Raw genomic sequence first — 21,565 nt, 5'->3', positions numbered from 1 at the left:
TGCCCCGCTCATGGGTTCGTGGCCGCTGAGTCTGAGCGTCCGGAGCCTGTGCTCCGCAACGGGAGAGGCCACAGCAGTGAGAGGCCCGCGTACCGCAAAAAAAAAGCAGAAGCAGTTCTGTTCTGTTCATTTGCTTATTCATTGATTCTTGAATATTTTCATTCATTCGTTAATTCTTACATTCAGTCGTTTATTTCTTCATCGGGCTTTCATTTGTTTACCTATTAATTCCTTTGCTCCTTGATTGATCCATGCACTCCTGTACCCAGAGAACCTGCCTCTCTGTGCCAGACCCTGCCTGGGCTCCAGGGGCATGGCCAAGAGCCAGGTCTAGTCCTTGGCCTTGAGGAAAACATATCCCACACCGCACACCCCAGGAAAATGATGCTGAGTGCTCAGCTGGGGATAAGAAGCCAGCCCTTGAAGGATGACAGAGCCTGATAGATTGGGGGATCCCCAGGGATGGGACCAGTCTCTTTCATGTCTGTGCTCCCGAAGCCTGACACCCGACAGGCAATGATAAATGTTTGTTTGTTAACTGAACAGGTGGGACAATAGGCAGCCAGGGAGTGCCTGATGGTGGAGGTGATGATGTCCAGCCAGGGTGACGCCACCCTTCCCAAGTCCCTGCACCTCCACCTCCTCCCCTGTGTCTTCCTCCCCCCATCCTTCCTCCCATTATCCTAAGAGAAAGCCATTCTTACCTGCACCCCACTGTTCTCTGCCACCCCGCAAGCATATTGAGACACACGTGAGCCCATGCGTGTGCACAGACACACACAGGCATTCAGACGCATCCCTGCACATGTGCCTGCATAATGTGTCCCAGTTGTTGATTCCAAAATTGCAGTCATCACGTTCATTGCCTCCAATCACACACTCACACACACACACACACACACCTGTTCTTACACACGCTCCCTGCCTCCCCACTATATCCCAACACACATACTTCTCCACCAAACAGCCCTCCCACACACATCTCTTCCTCCGCAGACAGGAGGGATTCTTCTGGTCCTGGCTGAAGGCTGAAGAAGTAATAGTGGTGGTGGGGGGGGGGGATTGAACCCCAGGTTGAGGGGAGGTCAGGGTCCTCCCTGACCTTGGAAAGGCTGGAACTGTGATAGAAGATGCTACTCAGTTTTTCTAAAACTTGGGTGTCAGGGGAGGCTTGACACCTCCCTGCTTCCTCAGTGTAGCCCAGTGACTGATCCTCTGAAAAGCAGTTTCCTAAGAGAAGGGTCTTCTGCTGCTCCCCACTGTCCTAGATCCCTGCCTCCACGGCGCTCAGTCCCCAAGGATGGCAAGGTATGGTGACTGGTGACAGCAGTCTGAGGTCAACTGACTGTGAGAATTTGGGTTAAGGTCTGTCCGCATCTTGTCCTCAGTTTTCTCAGCTGCAGAAGGGGGGTGGGGCAGTGATAGAGAAAAGCCCCTCTTAACCTCAAATGCCATGATTTTAAAAGAGCAGGTGCTTCTGGGTGTTAGGAACCTGCCCCTTTGGAGGGGGTCTTGGGAAGGTTGTGCTGGGGGTTCAGGTCTGGGGACAGGAGCCAGGGTGCAGGGGGAGGCCTGGGAAAGCCGAGCCGCGGTAACCCGGGGGAAGGTGGGAAATGGGGGCGGGAGGGCCTGGGATTTGAGGGCCCCTCCCCGCTGCGGGCAGCTGGCTTGGGGCTGGGGCGTGACTGCAAGTTCTCCCCATCGCCACCGCCACCGCGCCGCTGCGGCTGCAATAAGAGAAGTCCGAGGCTGCTTCCTCCTCTCTGCCCAGAGGGGGCGGCGGTCAGAGGCGGGCAGCACCCCAGTTTTCTCGCCCCCACCCCCGTCGGTACTTGTGGCTGCTGGGAGCCCCGGCTGGCTAGCCCCGGGGTCGGTCAGAAGCGGTGTCCCCTGGGACCAGGTAGGTGCAGTCAGGTGGGGCTGGAGGGGCAGGCGGTGCCCCGCCCCCAGCCCGCCCTAGGCCCCAGGGTCCGGGTTGCTGGGGAGTGGGGGGACGTGAACTTGGGGAGGATTGCTGAGGGAGTTGAAGGCCAAAGCGACCCCGCTCTGAAAAGAGCCTGAAAAGGAAAACTGAGGAGACCTGGAGAGTGAAACTGGTAAAATTTGGGGAGGGGGATGAGGGAATATGGGGAAAGTAAACTAAAAGGACGCCCAAAAATGGTCTGGTGGGGAAAACGGAGGGAACCTGTAGAGATAGAATTTGGGAAAGGGGCTGAGTCGGGGGAGGGAAACTGAGGGGACCCCCACAAGGGCCTGGGAACCTTGAAAGCGAGAATTTGGGGAGAAGCTGAGGGGTCTGGAAGAGAGGAACTGCTAGTTGGGGGGCCTGGGAGAATCAGGTGAGGGAGTTTGCCAGAAAGGGGCCAAGGAGAACCATTTCTGGAGGACGCAGAACGTGGGGCGCGATTCCGGTGGTCCAGAAAGTCCCCCTATCCGGAATCGGCAGAAGTTGGGGGCGAAGTCTGTAGCTGGGAAGGGAGGGGAGGCTGCCACGCTGCAGCCCCCTAGACTCTCCCGCCCAGCACAGGTGGGCGGGTCCCGGTTGGCTAGGGGACTCCTTCAACTTGCTGGAGGCGTGGGTTCCCGTTTCCTGGGGAAGTCCCCGCCCTCGGCAGGGATGGGCCTCTCTGGGTGCCCCCTCCTGGCCCGCGGTGGCGGTCTCGGTCCACGTTCCTCTCGGGATCCGGGAATTGCTGGCCGCCCCGACGGAAATCCTGCCTTTGACCGCGATTGCAGGGAGGGGCTGTCTCCATGGCAACAAGAGGGCGGAGAGACCGAGCCCAGCGCTTGGCTGCAGCAGGACTCAACGCCCGCGGTGCCCCCTTTGGTCCCCTCCCCTCCCCCCCCATTTTGGGTCCTCAGTCGGGGGCGGCCTGCGGGACGGAGGAGTAAGGCAATGATGCTCAGTGTTCAGGGATCCTGAGGTGGGGAATCTGCATTCTCAGGGACTTAGCCAGACTGGGACCTTGATTGCTGTGTGACTTTAGGCAAGTTATGGGGCTTCTCTGGGCCTCATTTTCCTCATTTGAATTACGTAGGACATTATCTCTGCCCCTACCCAGCTCCCATCCCCCACCATATCCCCAGTCATGAGAACCAGGTGCAAAAAGCAGTTTTTGCCTAGTGTGCTGGAGGGGTTAAGACTTATCACGCCTTCACTTTCCCAAAAGCATGGAGCGGGACCAAAAAGCCTGACAGGGCCTCCAGGAACCAGCACACAGCTGACTTCTAGTGAAATAAATGTTTGTGGGTCTGTTGAGGCCCCATACTGGGAAAGTCAGCAGGTTTGAGATATGTCCCCCACACCCCTGCCCCCCCCCCTTTTTTTGCTATTTTTTGTGTTTATGTTCATGGTATAAGCACTGGTTTGTCAGCAAGTTTCGCCGTTCTCAATTCCAAATAATACAAAGTTCAATATGAGTTTTATGGAAACTTCATTTTATTGAAACCAGTGATCCCTGAGTCCTTTGGCATCCTTCCATCTGTGTGTGGTGGTGGGAGAGCAGGGCTCTGTTCCCACTTCTAAGATGGGAAGATGGAGGTTTGGGAGTGAAGGACTGACAGGCTAGCAGTAGGGACCCAGAGTCCAGGGCATCCCGTCCCTGATGTGGTGAAGGAAGTAGCCAGAGATGAGGCCGGCGTTCCCCCCGAACCCTACCTAATCCCACGTAGCCCTCTGGAGGGGGGAGCGGGTGAGGAGGGGCGTGATGGAAGAAGGTATGGGGTTCCTGGGCTTCATGGCTGGCACCTGCTCCCCAGTGGGTGTGAAGTGGTGAGTGAGGGTGGAGAGTGTCTGTGGGTGTGCTTTGGGCTTTGAGTGAATGAGCATGGTCATGTGAGCATATGTGTGGGTGTTTGGGTGTTCTCTGCAGCCACCTGGGGCTGACGTGGCAAAGGAAGTGGCCAGACTTTTGGGAGGATGGGTAGGGAGACCCCAGAACTGGGGAAGGAGGAGCCAGGGCCCTTCCTGCACAGAGCAGACCAGGCTGGGCTACCATGGGACCCCGGGGAAGTCTGGCCACACAGTGGAATCTAGGCTCCTGTTCCCTCAGCTCCCCCTGGACCACCCATGGCTCCCATCCCCCAAGAATCTCCATTCCCTCAGGACTCCTATTTTAGAGGCTAATGGGTAGGTTTTCAGCAACAGATGAGAAACCACCTTTACCCACAAGAAATGGAGAAAATTCAGCTGACGCCCTCAGGGCCATGTGGAGGGGAAAGTGAGTGTGGCCCCTCTCCCCGATGTAGGTACCTGGCCCTACCGGGGTGGCAGAGTCAGACTCTGGTATGGCCTCTTAGCCCCTGGGTGTTCAGGGCTGGGGGTGGTAAGGCCTCAAGCAGGAATGGTGCGAGATGGTTGGAGGTCCTATGAGAGGCGAGGGCCTCAGTGAGGGAGATGGGGGGCTCAGTAAGGGCACTAGAGCCAGTGAGGGGTGGAGGGTCCCAGTGAGGGGTGGAAGCATTCATCAGGGGTGTCAGGCCTTGGCGAGGGACGGGGTGTGGCGGGGCTGAGACTTGGGCCTGCTCCTCGCCAGCCCAGAGCCCTGAGGAGGAGCCGGAACTCTTGCTGGATGGTGGTTTCCTGCTGCTGTTCAGTCCCAGTTCCCTTATGGTGAAATCCCCCAGGCAGCTGGGTCAGCTCAGCCCTCCCGCCGCACCCAGAGCACTTCTCTTTCTTCTCAGCCTTGCCACTCCTCCTCCTTCAGCCTCGGAGGGGGCTTCCTCAAGGGAAGGGAACAGAAGTGAAAGTTCACTGAGCAACTACTGAGTGCCCTGTGCTTTCAGGGGCTTGACTACAGTTGATACGCAGAAGCAACCCCATGAGGTAGAGATTTAGATTCCTATTTTCTAGGCGAAGGAACTGCAGCTCAGAGAGAAGTGAACTGACTTGCCCAATGTCTCAAGTTACTTGTCAGGCAGGGTAGAATTTGAGGCGAAATCTGTCTTCAGATCCCACAGGACGTCCTGGGTCTACATCAAAGCCCTGATGTGGCATTGGCAAGTATGGACCTCAAGAAAGATGGGTGAGCCTGGGGCTCCTATGTCCAGGAGTAGGGGTGGGAGGGAGGCAGGTTCCCTGCTGGGTGGCCAGCTGCCGTATGGCAGGGGTGGTGTGATCAGTTGGCCAGGAGCTGGGTAGGAAATATGATATTCACCAGTCAGGGACAGCATGACCTCCTGCTCAGGCTTTGGAGAGCATAGCCGGGAACAGAACTCTGGACCCAAATTAATAATCCTGGCTTTGAATCCCCTGTCTGGCTGTTTGACCTCCAGCAAGTGACTTCCCCCCTACACACAAGAGGGAGGTAGACTGATAAATGGTCCCTGGGGTCATTCTAGCATATGGTTCTCAGCCTCACTCAGCCACACTGGGCAAGAGCCTTCCCAATAACTGCACAGAAGGTACAGATGCAAAAACTGAGGCTCAGAGAGCTCACATTATTCACCCAAGGCCCCAGAGCTGGGTAGGACCACACAGAGGGAGATGCTGAAGGTGGGAACAACATGGTCCAGGAATGGACCTCAGCTATGACATCCACAACCTGATTTTGATCCAGATCAGACTTTGGAAACCAACTCCTGTCAACCAGATGTTCAAGAGGCATGTTTATTAACAGACTCAACTCCCTGCAGTGACCAGAACACTTGTAGCCGTTCTCTGAGCTAGTGCCTTTCTGGTGTTAGCAGGCAGCCTAGATCAGCGCTGAGAAAAGAGAGACCTGGATTCAGATTCTAAGAGCTATGAAAATCAGTGATTGCCTGAGAGACCCTGGGCAGGTCACTTCCCCTCGCTGGGCTGTAATGAGAATTCAGGGCATGTAGCACAGGGCCTGGCACACTGTAGGTGCTCATTAAGGTACATACGTTATTGCTTTCACAAGGACTTCAAAATACAACATCGCTTATGACGGGCTTTGGAGCCAAATAGATTGGGGTTGCATTTTAGCTTCCCCTTACTTGCTATGTAGTTAATCTTAGGGAAGTTATTTAACACATTTGTGACTCAGCTTCTTTATCTGTAAAATAGGGGTAAAAATAAAACCTACCTCATAGGGTCACTAAATGAGATCAATCATGGGAATTGCTTGGCACAATGTCAGGCACTGAGTAGGTGTTTAATAAATTAGCATTTTAAAACTAATAGTCATTGCCCCCCCACCCCAGACTTTTAGGAAGTCAAATTACCCTCCTAGGAATTGGTGGCTGGTAGTTGAGATCAGAGCTAGGTGAGGACAGAGTCCTGGGGGGCTATTTTCATGCAGATGCCAAGCAGAGAGGACCCTACCTGCTCCCTTTCTCTTTTTCCTATCTTTAGCTCTTTAGTTCTCTGTCTCTGCCTCTCTCTTTCTCCGTCTCTGTCCCTCTCTGTCTCTCTACCTCTCATTTCCGTTTGTCTCTTCTCTTTGTTTCTTTCTGGCAGTGATATGCTGGAGCTAGCTAGCTGGTACTGGCTCTTGGGAGCTGATTCTGCGAATCTCTTTCCAGCCCAGCGTTCAGGAAGTCACTTCAGTAACTTGAAGTCAGCCATGGTGGGAATATTTACACCATGGAAATCAGCAACTGCTACAAATCAGGGCCTTTTCCCCCCCTTTTCTTTTAAGTCAGTATACCAGGATACCCTCACCCCTGCCCCCGCTGCCTTGCCAGGGCTCTCCCTAAGCCCATAGAGCCTTCCGCCTCCTTCTCGGAAGCTGACAGTTTCTGAACCCACGTTCCACTCCAGGCATGCAGAATTCTGGGCTCCCCTTAGGCTGATTTGAAAACATTGTGGTAACAGGTACCTGTGCATTGTTGGAAGTGGCCACATTGTATCTAAGTGGGGACCCAAGAGGTTGTATAAGTTTGTATCTCTTACAGAGGGGAGCTCTGTGTGGGTCTGTGACTCAGGGATGGGGGAGCTACATATATCTCTGGGTTTCCCTCTGGGGGCTCTGTGCACCTGTGCATGCTTGCAGGAATGGCTGTCATCATCTGTGTCTGTGACCAGGCAATGGAGAGAAGTGGTTCAGATCCTGGAACCAAACGCCAGGATACATCATCTGTGTGACCTTGGGCAAGTTTCTAAACCTCTCTGTGCCTCAGTTGCCTTATCAATAATTATAATACTTACCTCGTAGAGTTGTCGTGAGAATAAAATGAGGTAATATATATATAAAGCGTTGAATGCAGTGGCTGGCACAGAGGAAGTGCTATAAATCCTCCATATGCTATTCTTTGGGAGAGGCTGTGTGTGTGTGCATGTGTGTGTGTGCGTGTGTGTGTAGATGGGTGAGGGCTGAAGGTGTGTGTGTATTCACAGATGTCTGCATCTGTGAATCTGTACAGAGGAGCTCAGAGTCTCTGTGTGAGGCGCTGCGTGTAGCTGAGGTGACGTGTGTGCGTCTGAGAAGGTGTCGGGAGGGCCGTGTGGACCTGCGTGTAGGGCTCTGTGTTGTTTGAGATGTGCAATGTGTCTTCCTGTGAGAAGACCTCCATTCTCACCCTATAACCTTTGTTTTCATCTTACCCCCATCTGTTTCCTCAGTGCCTGAAATCCCCTCCCTTAGCTCTAGATGCCCCCCACCTCCACGTCTATTCTCTCCCTGAGTCTAACCAGCCCTGTAGCCCTTCAGACAGTGGCTTCACCCCAGGGGAGGGGTCCTGAGGTGAAGATCTCGGCAATGGCTTGGTGAACAGGGCCTATTTTGGGGCTCAAACCACAGCCTGCTTCACAGCTCACCACATGGGTGTCACCCCACACACACACACACGGGAGAATGTTTACGGTGGAGCATGAGACAGGCTGGTGGGTCTAGAGTGGGAGTCAGGGCACTGATGTGACAGAGCCATCAGCTAAGCAGCTGGATCCAGTGGATCCAGGAAGGCTTCCTGGAAGAGGTGAGTAGTGCTGGGTAGGAGGGGCAGGACCCATAGAGAAGAGGGGGGAGGCTATCCATAAAGGGAACTGGACTTGGGAGTTGAGAAAAGCAAGACCGGGCACCTGTCCCAAGGATCCTTGGGCCCCTCTGGGAGAAATCAGGGTTCACTGGGTTGGTGAACCCTCTCATATCTCATATCTGAGGAAACCGAGCCCTCTCCCCAGCAGTTCCTCTCTGAGTGTTGCAGTGGCAGAGTTTCTGGAGGGGCGTGGAGAGCCCTTGCTCAATGACCTGCCTGCCGTGTCGCTCAGAGGACACAAAGGCTTGGCTCACTTAGGGGTTCCCCAAGGGACCCTGGTGGCTCTGGCTTCTGACCTGGGCCTTCCCCTGATGTGGGGATAAGAACAAGCTCTGGAGGTAGGTGTCCACCTACACTCAGCTACCAGATATAGTCCTGGGGTTGCCGGGGTTTACCCAGCCCAGGGTGGGAACAGAGGCAGCGCCCGGAGGCTGGGCTTGTTTTTAGGAGACAGTGACCAGAGGCCTGTAGTGAACTGAGCAGGGCTTGACAGAAATCCTATTAGAGACATGAGTCTAACCCAAAGATACGAGTGTGTGAGTGTATGAGTCTGTTAGCCTGAGAGGCAGCCTGTGGCGTGTGTGTGCCTGTGTGTGCTACCATGCATCAGAGCCTGGGCTCGTGTGAGAGTCAGTTGTGTTGGTGTGTGGCAGTGCTGGGGAGAACACTCATGCAAGTGTGCGCTGTGGGTACTGGTGTGTGACCGTGTGCTACCATGGGTGCTACTCTATGTGTTGGTGTGTCAGGTGGATATGAGTGCGAGAGGGCTGGTGTGGTGGCGTGTCCTGTCTGGGAGTGGATGTATAAGTGAGCCGGGGCTGTGGGAAGGAAAATGAAGGCAGAAGGCACGCTAGGGCCGAGCCCGGGCCCCCTGGCTTCCCGGAGAGGACAGGCGCCGGCATCTGGCTGCAGGAACACTGGCAGAGACTTCACCTTCCGTGTCCTCTGTCTCGCCTTCAGGTCTCTGGCCCCTCCCAAGGACCATGCCGCAGCCCCACTGACCCAGGAGTAGGGGCCTGAGGGGTGAGTGGGAGGAATGGGGACTGAGGGCTCTCAGGGTCAGGAAATGGGGTAGGGGTGGCCTTTCTGGGCCCCACAATTCCTCACAGCCCCCTCCTCCTACAAGGACCCTGTTGCTAGGTAACAGATGGGGGAGCCGGAATGAGGCAGCTTGAAAGGCCAGAGGCTGGACCCACGACAGGAAATGGCCTTGATCCCCCTCTGCAGGGAAGCTCCAGGTGCAGGCACACAGCCCTCACACACACTTACACACGAACACACATTGATACATAGACATGCACACACACACAGAGACACACACATAACCCACAGAGACATGCACACCTACTTACACAGACCTACACACACAGATACACACACGCAGACAGGCACAAATACTCCCACTCAGGGCTATGCACACAGACGTGACACACAGATACAGAGGGACCCACTCACACACACACACCTGCATGCACAGTCACACACACACACACACAGGCACACACATGCACGCTCGCACAGAAACACACGCATACGTAATACTCATACAGACATGAACACACAGAGTCATCACATGCCATAAACACACACACTCATACACACACATACACACACACACACACACCAGCAAACTCACAAATACTCAGAGATACACACACAAGCACTCTGACGGAGTCACGGAAACCCAACACATGGAAGCACTAGGAGGCAAAAGTATGTAAACGGACACAGCAACGTCGTGAAGCAGAACACCAGCCCCGTGGAGGAGACGCATACTCTCTCCACACACACTAAGACGCGACGGTGGCCCTGCCCCACCTTTATCCCTCACTAGGGAGGACACCCCCTACTCCAGGCCTGAGAGAGGAAGCTGCATGCCTGCGTGAGTGTGTGTGTGCAAGCGTGCGTGCATGTGTGCCTAGGGTGGCATATCTGGCAGGGGCCCCAAGTGAAGCATGCCCCCGTTCTGTAGCAGGGCACGTGGAATGGGCTGTGTGTCCTGCAAGAAGTTGGAGCCGGGGCCCAAGGAGGATGGTGGCCTGGAAGAGGACTTCAGGGGCTACGGGGCTGCAGACTGCTGTGGCCCTGCCCCTACTCAGGGCTGGCCTGCGTCCTCCTTCGCCCATATCCCCAACTACAACTTCTCCCCTCAGCCCGCCAGCCCCGCCTTCCTCAATGGGGGCACCGTCAGGGCCATCTCAGGTGAGTCCAATGGGCTGGAGTCAGGCACTGACCGGACCCTGGCAGGACCTAGGGGACGGAGACACTTGGACTTGCCCTTAGGAGCCTCCATTATGATTTGGGAGACACGGCCCTGCTTTTAGCGCACAGTCTGAGGGAGTATGTACAGCCCTACCCTCAGAAACCCCAGTCTGAGGGGGAGACATAGTTCTGTTCCCAGTCTGAGAGAAGGACTCTGATGACAGATGCCGGTGGGAAGTCTGCTTGGTGGGAGAGAGCAGAAGCGACTCCCCAGGGAGCCCCCAAGCGGGGAGGGATGGGCTTGAAGGTGTGTGTCCTGAATCCATGTCCAAAGCAGAAATCCACTGGATTCCAAAGACCTTTGCGATCCAGTGCACTGCAGCAGTGGGGAGGCATAGTACCTGGCTATGGAACAGGACTCTGGGGGTGCAGCCCCTGTGGTGCCCCCTGATGAGTAGCCCTGACTCTGCAGGGACTGGGGTGACCCTGTTCATCGCCCTTTATGACTATGAGGCCCGAACAGAGGATGACCTCACCTTCGCCAAGGGCGAGAAGTTCCACATCCTGAACAACATGTAAGTGATCAGGCCACCAGCTCAGGACACGGCCTAGACTGGGAGCAGGACCCAGAGAGGAATCCTACCTGGTCCTTGTCCTCAGAAAGCTCTAGCCTAGTTGGGGAGGGATACTTGACAACCACAAGCCGGGGTGGTTGCTACTATGTAGGGGAAGCCTGAGGAGCTATGGGCACAGAAAGAACACCAGCCATGGTCTCCAGGGTAGTAGTGATCAGGGCAGGCTTTCTGGAAGTGATTTCTAAGCTGAGACTAGAAAAATGAACAGACATTGAAAGAAGGGGTGAGAAAAAAGGAAGAGAGAGCGAGAGAGAATGAAACTAGAGAGAACGAAACTAAATGATGACTTCTGGAAACCACCAAGTGGTTCGGTATAGGTGGGCCATAAAGTATGAAGTGCAGAACAGAGAGAGCAGATCCTGGAGAGGTGGGTGGGAGCAGATTCTGCAGGGCTTTTTAAGCCATCTTTAGGAGTCTGGATTTTATCAAGAAGGAAATATAGCCATTGGAGGGGTTTTTAATGGAGAAGTGACCTAGTTAGCTGTCCACTGCCCGCCCAAACCCCAGCCCAGCTGAAGTGCCAGAAAAGAAAGCCAGGAGGCCCAGATGTCCCCAAACATATTCCTTCAGCAGGGAGAAGCTCCCGGGGCAGCTGCAGTGGCTGGGGGCAGAACAGACGAAAGCCTTGGGGAGGGTGTGTACCCAAGGTGAGGGGTTGGCAGGGCCAGTGTCCACCTGATCCTCGGTGTGACCCTGCCTGGCCCCATGGTGCCCCAGGGGCTGGGTTGCCAACGCCGCCGCCTGTTCTGTGCCTTCAGCGAGGGTGACTGGTGGGAGGCTCGGTCCCTCAGCTCTGGACAAACTGGCTACATTCCCAGCAACTACGTGGCCCCTGTGGACTCCATCCAGGCTGAAGAGTAAGTAGGGGTTGGGGGGAGGCCCAGCCTTACAGACAGGACCCTGGAGTCCAGACTCAAGGCCACCTCTTGGGCAAGTCACAGCTCCACTCTGAGCCTGTCTCCTTACCTGTAATTCTGTAAGATCTTTGTGAGGATAAAAAGATAATAATGATGGCACTAAGAGTAAGTAAGTATTATCTAGCATGTACTATGTTCTGGACACTATTCAAAGTGCTCCCTGTGCATTAACAAAGTTAGAAACTAATAGAATCCTATTTTACAAATGAGGAAACTGAGGTACAGAGAAATTAAATATCCTGCCCAGTTCACATGGCTAGTAAGTAGGTGGAGCTGGTATTTGAACCCAGATAGTCTGGCTACATTTGCTAAGCATTATATATATATAGCCTCACGGAGATAACAGCAGTGTATGAACTTTAAAAAAAAATTGTAAAGTGCTAAACAGATGGAAGGGGGCAGTACTTAGAATTAATTCTATTAGGAATCAGGCAAGTATCATTTATGGAGTATCTTGATGTAATTGAGATTCTATGGCAGATACTTTACCTATCTAGATTCATTTAATTCTCACAGTAACACTATGGATGTTATTATTGTCCCATTTTACAGATGAGGAAACTGAGGCTCATAAAAACTCTTTATCTAGCCTCACGTATACATACATATATGGGAAAAGTAAAGATTGGAGAGACGGCAGAATGGGAGTCACCAGGACTTGGTGACTGATTTGCCATTGGGCTATGGGGAGTGGGAGGAATCCAGGGTGACCCAAAACCTTCTTGAGGAACTGAGTGGGTGCCATTTGCTAAAGTGGGGAACACAGGAGCAGGTACAGATACATGAGCGAGCTTGTTAGGTTGAATTCGTGGAGAGGAACACCCACATGGAAGAGACGGCCAGCAATTAGATTAGGTTGTGCTTTGTATGCGAGGTGCCCAGCCCATGCCAAGCCATGCCCCTGAATTAGCCCAGAGGAAGGGGCATCTTATTCTCATTGGAACTAAGCCTCCTTAGTTCGTTTGCTGTGGCTCCTGCAGAGGGCACACCTGGGCTGGGGTGGCAGGACTCTTCAGAGTGGAGATGATAAATAGAGCTGCACAGGGGAGTGAAGGAAGAGGGAGAAGAGTGAGAAAGAGATTGGCCCTAGGACCCAACTTTGGAAAGAGCTGTTGGAAAACCAGGCCAGGCTAAGTCAGAACAGCCAAGAGGGTGGAGGGGAGGTTTCAGGAAACAAGAGAGGGAGTGTCAGAGGCTGCCACTGGATTTGGCAGTGGGGGTGACCTTGGTGAGAGATCTCTCCATGTGAAGTGGGGGTGGAGGCCAGACAGCAGAGCCTGGGAGGGAGTGGGAGGTGAGGAAGTAGAGACCCAAGTGTGAAGTGCTTTTTCAAGTGAAGGAAGGTGAGAGATATAGCAGAATGTTGATGGCAGGATGGAGCTTAGAACGGTTTCCTTTGGGGAAGGAAGAAATGTGGGCATATGTAGAGGCTGGTGGTGGGATGGAGAGGCTGCAGATGGGGGCTGGTCGGTGGGGGAGAGGTGTCCTTGAGCAGATGGGAGTGAACGGGGTCCTGAGCTCAAATGGGATGAGGCCTTCATCTGGAGAGGGTGGCAGGAGGCATGGAGGAGAGGAGAGGTGATGAGGCAGAAGACGAGAGGTTTGGGGCAGTGTTGTGAAGTTCAGAGGGGCACTCCATGCAGTGTCATGGTTAAGAACAGTGTCGTGGTCAAGAGCGCGTGCCCTAGAGCAGACAGCTTAAGAGTCGAGTGGCTGTGGGTAAGTTGCTTTACCACTAGGCATTTCAATTTTCTCGTCTGTCTAACGGGGGTTAATAATAGTACCTACTTCACAGTGTTGTTATAAGAATTAAATGAATACATATATGTATGACAGCAGAGCCTGACACAAAATAAGTGCTGTTATGCTTATGTCAATTATTAAGGAAGTAGCTAATGTCATGGGTGTGAGTGGGGGCAGAGCATTGATAAAACTTGGGAATGTGTTCTGTCTGCGTAGTTCTTCAACAGTTTCTCCTTTCCCACCCTGCCTGCCCTCCTGGACACGCTATTCGCCAATGCCTTCCCCTCTTCCCCAAACTGTGCGTAGTACCCAGGTATGGATTGACAGTCCCAGAGTTCACTGAGACTGCCACCTCCCTTGATTTGAAAATTATGCTCCTTTTAATTCAGCCCAAGATGGTCACAGGCCAATTTAGTGATCAAACGACATCTGAGTCTTCTATGACACCTACGGTCACCTCGACTCTCCCAGTGTACTCTCACAGTTGGTTTCAGGCTACAGTTCAGTCCCAGAAAGAATATCCAAGAGACAGCAGGGATGCTTGAGGTCTGAGGTTGAAGTAGAGACTTAGAACAGCATCCAGATTTAAGAGAGTGGAGGAAAAGCAGCAGTCAGGGCTGGGCAGCAGCCGTCAAAAAGAGGGAAGAGGGAGTTCCCTGTCAGTCCAGTGGTTGGGGCTCGGCGCTTTCGCTGTCGTGGCCCGGGTTCAATCTCTGGTCAGGGAATTAAGATCCCACAAGCCACGAGGTGCAGCCGAGGGGGAAAAAAAGGAGGGGAAGAGAAGCAGGAAGGGGTGTCATTCTGGACGACAAATGAGGAAAGGGTTTGAGATGTGTGCAGGGAGAGGAATCTGAGCGACTGCCTGTGATGGTGGAAAAAGAAGTAGGGTGGGTGGCAAAGGATTTCAGGTGGAGCTCATCAGCCAGCCCTGTGGGCAGGTCGGTTCCCCTCTCTGTGCCTCAAGTTCCTCATCTGTAAATGAGCCTATGGAAGGAGCGGTAGTGAGATGGACCCTGATGAGGTCACTGATGACCAGGGTTCTAGCAATTTAAATTCAAGAGAAACCCAGAGAGTGGAGAGAAGTCTAACCTTTATTGGGCACCTTCTGTGTACCAGGTATTCTGCATTCGCCTTCTCTGTGATCCTCCGAATCAGGCTGAATCTTGGCTACTGAGGTGACTTTTCCCAGGAGGCTGAGTTGGGGGTTGAACTGGGTGTATCTGACTCTTGCCTGCCCTCCCAACAGGTGGTACTTTGGAAAGATCGGGAGGAAGGACTCAGAGAGGCAGCTGCTCTCCCCAGGGAACCCCCGGGGGGCCTTTCTCATTCGAGAGAGCGAGACCACCAAAGGTGGGGCTGTGCCACTGACCATACAACAGGGAAGCCTAGCCATTTGGGGGAGGCTAGGAGCAGTGGGGTGGGGCTTGGGACAGGGCCACGACTGGGACAGGGTTGGAGGGGCAGAGGTAAAACTGGGACTGGGTTCAGGGGATGTGGCCATCCAACCTCAGAGTCCCCAGCCCTTTGGGCCTCTCTGGGCTCCCAGACTGGGGATGACGAGGAAAGCTGGCCCAAAGGTGACCCTTGCCCACAGGCGCCTACTCCCTGTCCATCCGGGATTGGGACCAGGCCAGAGGCGATCACGTGAAGCATTACAAGATCCGCAAGCTGGACACAGGTGGCTACTACATCACCACGAGGGCTCAGTTCGACTCGGTACAGGAGCTGGTGCAGCACTACCTTGGTGAGGGCAGCCCTCAAGGCTGGCGTGTGCTTCAGATTCCTGAACCAGTCCGCTGAGACTGAGGCCCAGAGAAGGGGCTCCCAAAGCAGTGGTGGCTGGACCAGAACTAGAACCCAAATATCCGGGCTCCCAGCCCAAGATCCTGCTCTGTAGGTTTCCAGAGGAAACTGAGGCATGAAGCTGTCCATGGCCAAACGACGCCCTCTAGTGTCTGAGCTGGGTAGGAGACCGAGTGGGCCTGGCTTGGAGGATGGGCTGTGGTGTTGAGGGGAAGGTTAGCATCCATGCCTGGTTTCTGCTTTGGTTGGTTAGGCCAAGGATAGGTCCGTGGAAGGGTGAGGGCTTCATGTCCACACATTTGTCTGGAATTCCCAAATCCATTTCTACCTGTCAGGCCCAGCTGGAGGCCATCTCTTATGGGAAGGCCCAGCTGGAGGCCACCTCTTATGCGAAGGCCCAGATGGAGGCCACCTCTTATGCGAAGGCCCCCAATCCTTGCAGGGATCATCTCTCCCTCTGGTGCCACCTCCTTCCCTGGGCACCAACATGTTCACCTACTCAGTGGACCAGGTTGCCTTCTGCCCTGGCCTGTGACTGCAGCTCTGTCCTAGTTCCTTATAACTGATCTTGGGGGCTGGAGTGGGGTGAGGAATGTGTGGGCCATTCTGGTCTGCCTTTGACCTCCAACCTCCCAATCCCCCACTGCCCAGAGGTGAACGATGGGCTGTGCCACCTGCTCACGGCGGCCTGCACCACCGTGAAGCCGCAGACGCTGGGCCTGGCCAAGGACGCCTGGGAGATCAGCCGCAGCTCCATCGCGCTCGAGCGGCGGCTGGGTACCGGCTGCTTCGGGGATGTGTGGCTGGGTACGGAGGTCCTGGGAGCGGGGGCCGGGGCCCGAGGCAGGGGCGAGGGCTTGGGACGGCGGCGAGCCGGTCCTGACAAGCCTTTCCGCCCGACAGGCATGTGGAACGGCAGCACGAAGGTGGCGGTGAAGACGCTGAAGCCGGGCACCATGTCCCCGAAGGCCTTCCTGGAGGAGGCGCAGATCATGAAGCTGCTGCGCCATGACAAGCTGGTGCAGCTGTACGCAGTCGTGTCGGAGGAGCCCATCTACATCGTGACAGAATTCCTGTGCCACGGTGAGGGGCGGGGTCATGAGGCGGAGTCTGGAAGGGCGGGATTTGGGGCGAAGTTAAGGTGCGTGTCTCTGGGGGAGGAACTTGGGTGGCGACTTGGGATGGGGTGAGGAACAATGGGCAGGGTCCGAGTGAGGGGCCGGAATGAGTGAAAACACAGGAGCGCTGGGAGTGGGGGCGGGGCCAAGTTAGACGGGGCGGGCCCGGCCTGGGGGCGGAGCCTCGTGGGTGGTCAGCTGGTGGGTGGAGCTTGGGCGAGTGAAGGCGGGATCCGTGATGAGAAAGGATCTGGGGCAGAGTCTTAGGGGGGTTTGTCTAGGGAAGATGGAGGAAGAGAAGAAATGAGACGTGGGCAGAATCAGGGTGTCTGTGAGAGTAGGGCCTGGGCGAGATCTGTGAAGGGTTGAGGCACCTGGCAGAATCCTGAGGGGAGGCGGATCTAGGGTGAGAGGCCTGGGAGCAAGGGATGGGGTCAAACTATGTGAGAGGAGTCATGGAGAGGGGCGAGGCCAAGCAAGAGAAGGCAAGCCTGGAGCTGGGAGTAGTGTCTTGATGCTGATTTTTTGAGTTCTCCTCCCCAGGTAGCTTGCTGGAGTTCCTCAAGGACCGGGAGGGCTGGGATTTGAGGCTGCCCCAACTGGTGGACATGGCAGCCCAGGTAAACTGGGACAACAGCCTTTAACTCTCAGAGCCCCTCCTATTATTTTCCACAAATCCCTGTGTCCTCAAACGCCTAGCCTACCCCTGGAAGTGCAGCCCCAGCCCCCTGGATCATCCGTGCGACCTGAGGCAGGGCACTGCCCCTCTCTTTGAGCCCCAGTCTGGAAAGTGGGTTTTTCAAATGATCCCTCACACAAGCCATGGTGTTCCCATCTCTCTATACCTTCGCCCCCAGGTAGCTGAGGGCATGGCCTACATGGAGCGCATGAACTACATCCACCGAGACCTGAGGGCAGCCAACATCCTTGTGGGGGAGCGGCTGCTGTGCAAGATTGCTGACTTTGGGCTGGCCCGTCTCATCGAGGATGATGAATACAACCCCCATCAAGGTGCCCTGCCTCACCCCACCTTCCAAGAGCTCCCCAGTGCACCAAGGGGCTGCCATGGGGCCCCACCTTCCCGCAGACCATCCGGGACATTCCCACTCTGATGTAGTGTAAGAGGCAACTCTGGGTTCAAACCCAGCTCCTCCACTTACCAACCATGTGGACTTGGGCAAGTCACCTAACCCCTCTGGGAGCTGTCTTTTCTCACAATAAAATTCTCAGTGAAAATATTCAGACAACAGTAAGTCAACAGATATTTATCAAGCACCTACTATGTGCAAGGCACTGCTATAAATCTCAAGTGAAAGACCGTAGAGTGTAATAGGGAAAATGCTGTAGCCAGAATGCCTGGGTATGAATCCTAGACACTTACAAGCTGTGTGATTTGGGCAAGTTATTAACTACTCAGTGCCACCTTTTCCTCTTCTGCACAATGGGGATAATAATAGTAATAGTAAAAAAAATAGTAATAAAACTCACAGGGTTTTCATGAAAGTTAATTGAATTAATGCACGTAAATCGCTTAAAATGGTGCCTGGCACGTGGTAAAGGTTATACAAGTGTTAGCTATCATTATGATGAGAATTATTACAATGTTTGTAAAGTGCCCGGTACTATACTAGACACAGTAACAAGTGCTGGCTAGATACCAGGTCTTTTCTGTTATGCCCAGAGACCTCTGTGCTTAGGGTCTCCAGTCCTAAAGATGCCATTCTCTTAATCCAGCTGTTCCCAGGGATTTCTGCACTAACTCTCCCTTCTCCCCCAATCTCCCCAGGGACCAAGTTCCCCATCAAGTGGACAGCCCCAGAGGCTGCCCTCTTTGGCAGATTCACCATCAAGTCAGATGTGTGGTCCTTTGGGATCCTGCTCACTGAACTCATCACCAAGGGCCGAGTCCCCTACCCAGGTTTGCTGGGAGGTGGGGAGGTGGAAGGGTGGTCATGGGAAGGGCTTCTTCCTGGTTGCCTCTTCAGGAGGGGCTAAGCCCCCTGACTGACGGATCCCCACCCTCCAGGCATGAATAAACGGGAAGTGCTGGAACAGGTGGAGCATGGCTACCACATGCCGTGCCCCACAGGCTGCCCAGCATCCCTGTACGAGGTCATGGAACAGACCTGGCGTCTGGACCCGGAGGAGAGGCCTACCTTCGAGTACCTGCAGTCCTTCCTGGAGGACTACTTCACCTCCACAGAACCCCAGTACCAGCCTGGGGATAAGACATAGCCTGTTTGGGCATCAACCACCTCTCTGGGGGTGCTCACCAGCCCTTCCAATTGCCAGGGCTCTGGTCCCAAAGCCCCGCAGGCCTAGAACCCTATAGAGTCCTAGCATGTCAGAGCAAGCAAGTTGCTTTTGGCATCATCTAGGGCAACCCATTCATTTTAAAGATGAGGCAAATCAAGGCTCAGAGATAACCCCTCACCAACTCTGGCCCCAAGCTCTATTTCTCTCCTTCCCACTTCTGCCCCTGCATGCCTCTAGTCTTCCTGTCTGCACTCCCCCCACAAAAGAAATGCTCAGATCTTGTCTAGTTATTTATAAAACTGTATATCCTTTCCCTCACTTATCTCCTGTCCCTGCTTTCCTACCCTGTCATCCCACCCTGGTCCTGGCCCCCAGAATTCACCTCCTACTCAATTCTCTCATGTCTGTAAGTTACAAAGAGAGGGAAAGACTTTGCCGGATCCCTTTCCTGCTGGGTGGATTCTGTAGTCCAGGACTGAGGTCCAAGCCCAGGGTGAAGGAGAGTGTTGCTGAGGGCTCATCCCCTCTCTGAATCATGTGTGTGTTTACTGATTTTGTAAATAAGAAAAGTGACAATATGAATCCTTGAGCCGTGAAAATCCCTTCCTGTGGGAGGGATGGTGGTCGGTGGGAGGTGAGTGGGGTTGCTTTGGCCGCTGGGAGGCAGGGGAGGTAAGAGAGCGCCCTAATGCCTACTAAGCACAGGGCACCCAAGGTGCCCTAGGACACCCCAAAGTCCTGAAGCTCATCCCCTTGTGAGTTTAGGGCGAGTTGAGAGTTGGATATAGAAGACAGGTAACTGCAGATCAAAACATCTCCTTCATTACTTATGTGGCTTTCAATCTGCATGCAGTGGTTTTGCTAATTCTTTACTTGATTTCAGCAGATCTACTGTTCATCACAGGCACCACAGAAGACCCTCAGGCCTCCCCGAGTGGGGCAGGGGGAAGACCACAGTGGACCCTCTGCAGCTCCCCAGAAGGGACAAGGGGTGGGTGGGGAGAGGCCTGAGAGTCTAGCTCATTGGATTTCATTTGGGGCAACTGTGCCCCCAGGGGCCTTCTGGAGAGGTTTGGAGGCAGTTTGTTTTTTTTTTTTTTTTTTTTTTTTTTTTTATTATTTTTTTTTTGCGGTACGCGGGCCTCTCACTGTTGTGGCCTCTCCCGTTACGGAGTACAGGCTCCGGACGCACAGGCTCAGCGGCCATGGCTCACGGGCCCAGCCGCTCCGCGGTTGGAGGCAGTTTTGTTAGTCACAATGACTGGGGGCTCCTACTGGCATGTAGTGGACAGGGAGGGGGGTGCTTAACAGCCTGCCATGTACCCTGCAATGAAGATTTGTCGCCCCCCGCCGGCTCCCCCTTTGAGAGACTCCAGCAGCTGATGTGCCTCCGGGTGGAAACAAGACGAACAGGGAGGGCTTCCCTGGTGGCGCAGTGGTTGAGAGTCTGCCTGCGGATGCAGGGGACACGGGTTCGTGTCCCGGTCCGGGAAGATCCCACATGCCACGGAGCGGCTGGGCCCCTGAGCCATGGCCGCTGAGCCTGCGCGTCCGGAGCCTGTGCTCCGCAATGGGAGAGGCCACAACAGTGAGAGGCCAGCGTACTGCAAAAAAAAAAAAAAAAAAAAAAGACGAACAGGGAATAAGGATTCCCACCTCTCCCATCAGGAAGCTGTTGACCCCTGACTTATTAAGGAAATGGCCAGGGGAAAGAGTCTGGGGGTTGGGAATCACTGCTACGCTTGGCAGACAATGACTAAGCATTGACTCTGTGAAGGGCCATTTGCTAGGCAGGACCCTGGGAACACAGAAATGAACAAGACCTGTCCCTGTCCTAGAAGAGTTCACAGTCAGGCTGGGTAGAAATAATAATAACTCATTTATTAAGTGTCAGCTGAATGCCGGATGTGTTTACATCCATCTTTTCATTTAACCCATTCCTGAATCTGCTTCTATGATTAGCCCCCCTCCATTTACAGATGAGGAAACTGAGGCCCAGGGGTTACATGATGTACCAAGGTCACACAGATATACGTGACAGAGCTGGGATTTGAACCCAGGTCTCACACCAAGGCCCATGATCTTTCTACCAGACCTTGCTGCCCCTGGGCCTTGGGAAAAGATCCTATCTGTCCCAGGTGGATGTCTGGGTGACCCTTCTCTCTCGAAATATTGGTAGAAGGAGTCCCTGGAAACCCCCCAAGCTGAGTGACTTAAAGGAAAGTGGATGAGGTGGCCAGTGCAGATGGAGCATTCCCTGTGCTCAGCCCTGTGCTGGGGATGGCTGAACAGGAGCGATAAGATGGGTAGAGGCCAAGTGGCTGCTTAGAGAAGTGGTCACAGGAGTGGGAGCCTTAGCTCTGTACATTCCAACTCTCAGGGGCCAAGGCTTCCAGAAGGCCATGGTCTCTGGCAAACCAAACTCACAAGAGCCTGATGTATAAACCAGAAGCCTAGTGTTTCCACCTGCCATGGAGTAAGCAGATAAGAGCACAGTTCTGGAGCTGTAGTGTAGTATTGTGAATCTTGCCTCTACCACTTGCTAGCTGTGCCACTTAGTGCAAGCTATTAATCTCTCCAAGCCTCAATTTCTTCATCTTTGAAATGGAAATAAATGCACAATACATGTTAGCTGTCTTTGTCACTACCACTTACAAATCATTTACCGTATGCCAGACATCCTACTAAGTGCATGCCGCCTACTAAGTGCACAGAGCCCTATAAGGTGAGGGCTATTATATCTTGATTTTACTAATAAGGAAACTGAAGCGCAGTGAAGTAAATAGATTATAAGACATAATGGCAGAGCAGGGGCTTGAACCAGGTCCTCTGACTCCAAAATCAGTGCTCTCAGTATCTAGAGTCTTTTCCTGGGACCAGACTATTCCTGTCTGCCCAAAGGGGCTCTGCCTGGCACCTGGATGTCCATTTAGTTTAAATGGAGGCCCAGCAG

General features: G+C 54.0%; 1 protein-coding gene across 6 annotated transcripts; it reads left to right on the top strand.

Moving 5' to 3' along the window:
* Positions 1–1,725: 1,725 nt before the first annotated feature.
* FGR (FGR proto-oncogene, Src family tyrosine kinase) lies at positions 1,726–19,211 on the top strand. 6 transcript variants are annotated; one of them, XM_032632824.1, is made up of 13 exons: positions 1,726–1,900; positions 8,899–8,961; positions 9,911–10,140; positions 10,613–10,715; positions 11,534–11,632; positions 14,682–14,785; positions 15,030–15,179; positions 15,890–16,045; positions 16,142–16,321; positions 16,900–16,976; positions 17,214–17,367; positions 18,143–18,274; positions 18,383–19,211. In XM_032632824.1, exons 3-13 carry the CDS (start codon positions 9,924–9,926, stop codon positions 18,589–18,591), a joined length of 1,581 nt encoding a protein of 526 aa, XP_032488715.1. In that variant the 5' UTR covers positions 1,726–1,900; positions 8,899–8,961; positions 9,911–9,923; the 3' UTR covers positions 18,592–19,211. The 6 variants fall into 6 exon arrangements, with proteins under 6 accessions (XP_032488715.1, XP_032488724.1, XP_032488749.1 ...); XM_032632833.1 differs by having other exon boundaries at positions 9,914–10,140; positions 18,383–19,194; XM_032632842.1 differs by lacking the exon at positions 1,726–1,900 and adding an exon at positions 5,002–5,024.
* The last annotated feature ends 2,354 nt before the right edge of the window (positions 19,212–21,565 follow it).

Source organism: Phocoena sinus, chromosome 1, assembly GCF_008692025.1.
Source record: "Phocoena sinus isolate mPhoSin1 chromosome 1, mPhoSin1.pri, whole genome shotgun sequence".
In the NCBI taxonomy this organism is placed as follows: Eukaryota; Metazoa; Chordata; class Mammalia; order Artiodactyla; family Phocoenidae; genus Phocoena; species Phocoena sinus.
The sequence above is the reverse complement of the archived record's forward strand: the minus strand, read 5'-3'. Positions and strand labels throughout refer to the sequence as shown.

Coding starts and splice junctions, on each gene's coding strand:
- FGR (XM_032632824.1), top strand. CDS start 9,924: ATGGGCTGTGTGTCCTGCAAGAAGTTGGAGCCGGGGCCCAAGGAGGAT. Junction 10,716..11,533: donor TTCCACATCCTGAACAACAT/GTAAGTGATCAG, acceptor CTGTGCCTTCAG/CGAGGGTGACTGGTGGGAGG. Junction 11,633..14,681: donor GACTCCATCCAGGCTGAAGA/GTAAGTAGGGGT, acceptor CCCTCCCAACAG/GTGGTACTTTGGAAAGATCG.